Below are 2,500 nucleotides of genomic sequence, written 5' to 3'. Positions count from 1 at the left end.
CTGAACAGCACGGTCCACTTCATGGGCATGTTTACTTTCCGTAACCTGCGCAAACAATACAGACGTCTCCGAAAGATGACTATCAAAGAGATCATCGTCGGCATCGCTACCTTCCTCTGGACCATTCTTCTGGGCGTGTTCTGCTTCATTTTCAGCGTGTGTAAAGGATTCTTCCTGATCGTTTGGCTCACTCTTTTTGGAGGCAGTTTGGTGGAAGGAGCCAAAAACACGACTGTGACGGAGCTCCTCGCTAGCATGCCTGACCCCACGCAGGACGAAGTGCACGGAGATCTTCCTGGAGAAGCCGGAAGCGGTGAAGTACAGGATGTGGGAGGAGTAACAGATTCTGCTGAGGCAGCACAAGGAGAAGAAGAAGATGAAGACAGCACAGAGCAGGATGTGGGGAAGATCCCAGGTATTGACACACCTGGTGGTCTAGGAGACATGGGAGATACAACACCTATTGAACCACCAACTCCAGAAGGTTCACCTTTAGCCAAGAGGAAGATGGTACACCTTTACATTAGAGTACCTACTAGATTAGAAATTCAGCTGAAATTTCCGTCTGAAATACGACTTGTTCTTTATTTGTGTTATTGTGCATGTGGTGGGTTTTTCAGCAGCCGGAGGAGGGAGGAACCGAGCAGGCAGCAGCTCCTGAGGAACCTCCTCCAGAGAAAGAGAAAGCAGAGTGAGGTTTTATTTCACTCTTATCTTGAATAGAATGTCTTCATTCAGAAGTGCAGCTGGTATTCAAATGGAAATCAGGAATAATTCAGGAATGAGACTTTTAATATGACGTGAAATATAGTAGTGAAGTGGAGACACAATCACTTCTTCTTCTTCCACACAGCACTGAAAAGGTAGAGAAGATGGAAAAGGAAGTCGAACAGAAGAACGAGAAGCCTCAGGAAAAAGTAAACATCCAGAAACCCAGCAAAGCCAAGAAAAAGCAACAGCCCAAAAGAGATGGAGGATTTGAGCTGTGGAATGAGCTGGACGTCCAGACGAATAAATTCATGGTTCAGTTTTCTCACTTCAGCATGGCATCTCATGAACCTTTAAACCTCCTGAAGATAAATAAAGATGAAAAATACTCAGTTCCAAAACACTGTTATTTCAATTTATTTACAGAATTATCTGTCTCGCAACTTCTACAACCTCCGGTTCCTGGCTCTGTTCATCGCCTTTGCATTGAACTTCATCCTGCTCTTCTACAGGGTCTGGCTTTTTTCATTTTGTTTTAACAGCTGATAATAATAATAATAATAATAATAATAATAATAATAATAATAATAATAATAATAATAATAATAATAATAATAATAATGTTGATAAGGTGATAAATTGTGTGTCTCAGGTGTCAGACACGCCTCCAGGAGATGAGGAGAGTGACAGTTTGGGTGTCTTTGAGGGTTCTGGGCTTTTTGAAGGTTCAGGTGGACCGATGGATGGTTCTGGAGCAGAGAACACTGGGGGTGATGATGATAATGATGATGAAGAGGAAGGCCCTGTGTATTACTTTTTGGAGGAGAGTACAGGATACATGCAGCCCACGCTGGCTTTTCTCGCCATCATTCACACCATCATCTCCTTTATCTGCATCATCGGATACAACTGTCTCAAGGTTCAATAAACAGGACACGCTTCAAATCCTGCAGAATATATTATTATGTACACAGATACATAGTCATGGTTTGTGTGTGTGTGTGTGTGTGTGTGTGTGTGTGTGTGTGTGTGTGTGTGTGTGTGTGTGTGTGTGTGTCTTGTAGATCCCACTGGTGATATTTAAGAGAGAGAAGGAGTTGGCAAGGAAGCTGGAGTTTGATGGTCTGTACATTACTGACCAGCCTGAAGATGATGATATTAGAGGACAGTGGGACAGACTGGTGCTCAACACTCCGTCAGTTAACACACTATTTTACACACACACTCTTTTACACACACACACACACACACACACACACACACACACACACACACACACACACACACTCTTTTACACACACACACACACACACACACACACACACACACACACACACACACACACACACTCTTTTACACACACACTCTTTTACACACACACACACACACACACACACACACACACACACACACACACACACACTCTTTTACACACACACACACACACACACACACACACACACACACACACTCTTTTGCACACACACTCTTTTACACACACTATCACAAACCTGCTGTAATATCACACACTTGTATGAAGGTGAAGTCTAGACATCAGATTAACAAACATTAGATTTTAAATTCAGAATGTGAAATGATTTTATGTGATTGCAGGATTGTGATTATTATAAATTCTAAAATATGTTTTTCTACATTTTAGCTCGTATCCTAATTACTACTGGGACAAGTTTGTCAAACGCAAGGTGAGTGTGAAGGATCAGTAATGTACACACACACACACACACACACACACACACACACACACACACACACACACACACACACACACACA

The 2,500-nt window shown here is 42.5% G+C and overlaps 1 protein-coding gene across 3 annotated transcripts in view; it reads left to right on the top strand.

Moving 5' to 3' along the window:
- The window catches only part of LOC310723095 (ryanodine receptor 1-like), a 9,768-nt gene extending 7,321 nt beyond the window's left edge, over positions 1 to 2,447 (top strand). For 2 of the 3 annotated variants that reach the window (XM_083570930.1, XM_083570928.1), the window contains 7 exons: positions 1 to 510; positions 621 to 691; positions 854 to 1,022; positions 1,135 to 1,221; positions 1,361 to 1,627; positions 1,773 to 1,903; positions 2,369 to 2,447. The exon at positions 1 to 510 is cut by the window's left edge and continues 791 nt beyond it. In XM_083570930.1, the coding sequence (XP_083427056.1) occupies positions 1 to 510; positions 621 to 691; positions 854 to 1,022; positions 1,135 to 1,221; positions 1,361 to 1,627; positions 1,773 to 1,903; positions 2,369 to 2,432 (1,299 nt within the window). In that variant the 3' untranslated portion in view covers positions 2,433 to 2,447. The remainder of the gene's footprint in view (positions 511 to 620; positions 692 to 853; positions 1,023 to 1,134; positions 1,222 to 1,360; positions 1,628 to 1,772; positions 1,904 to 2,368) is intronic. The other variant, XM_083570929.1, reaches the window with a different exon arrangement.
- The last annotated feature ends 53 nt before the right edge of the window (positions 2,448 to 2,500 follow it).

The sequence above is a fragment of the Silurus aristotelis genome (assembly GCF_946808225.1).
Source record: "Silurus aristotelis genome assembly, contig: scaffold_261, whole genome shotgun sequence".
Lineage (NCBI taxonomy): Eukaryota > Metazoa > Chordata > Actinopteri > Siluriformes > Siluridae > Silurus > Silurus aristotelis.
This window is presented reverse-complemented; position numbering and strand designations above follow the sequence as displayed.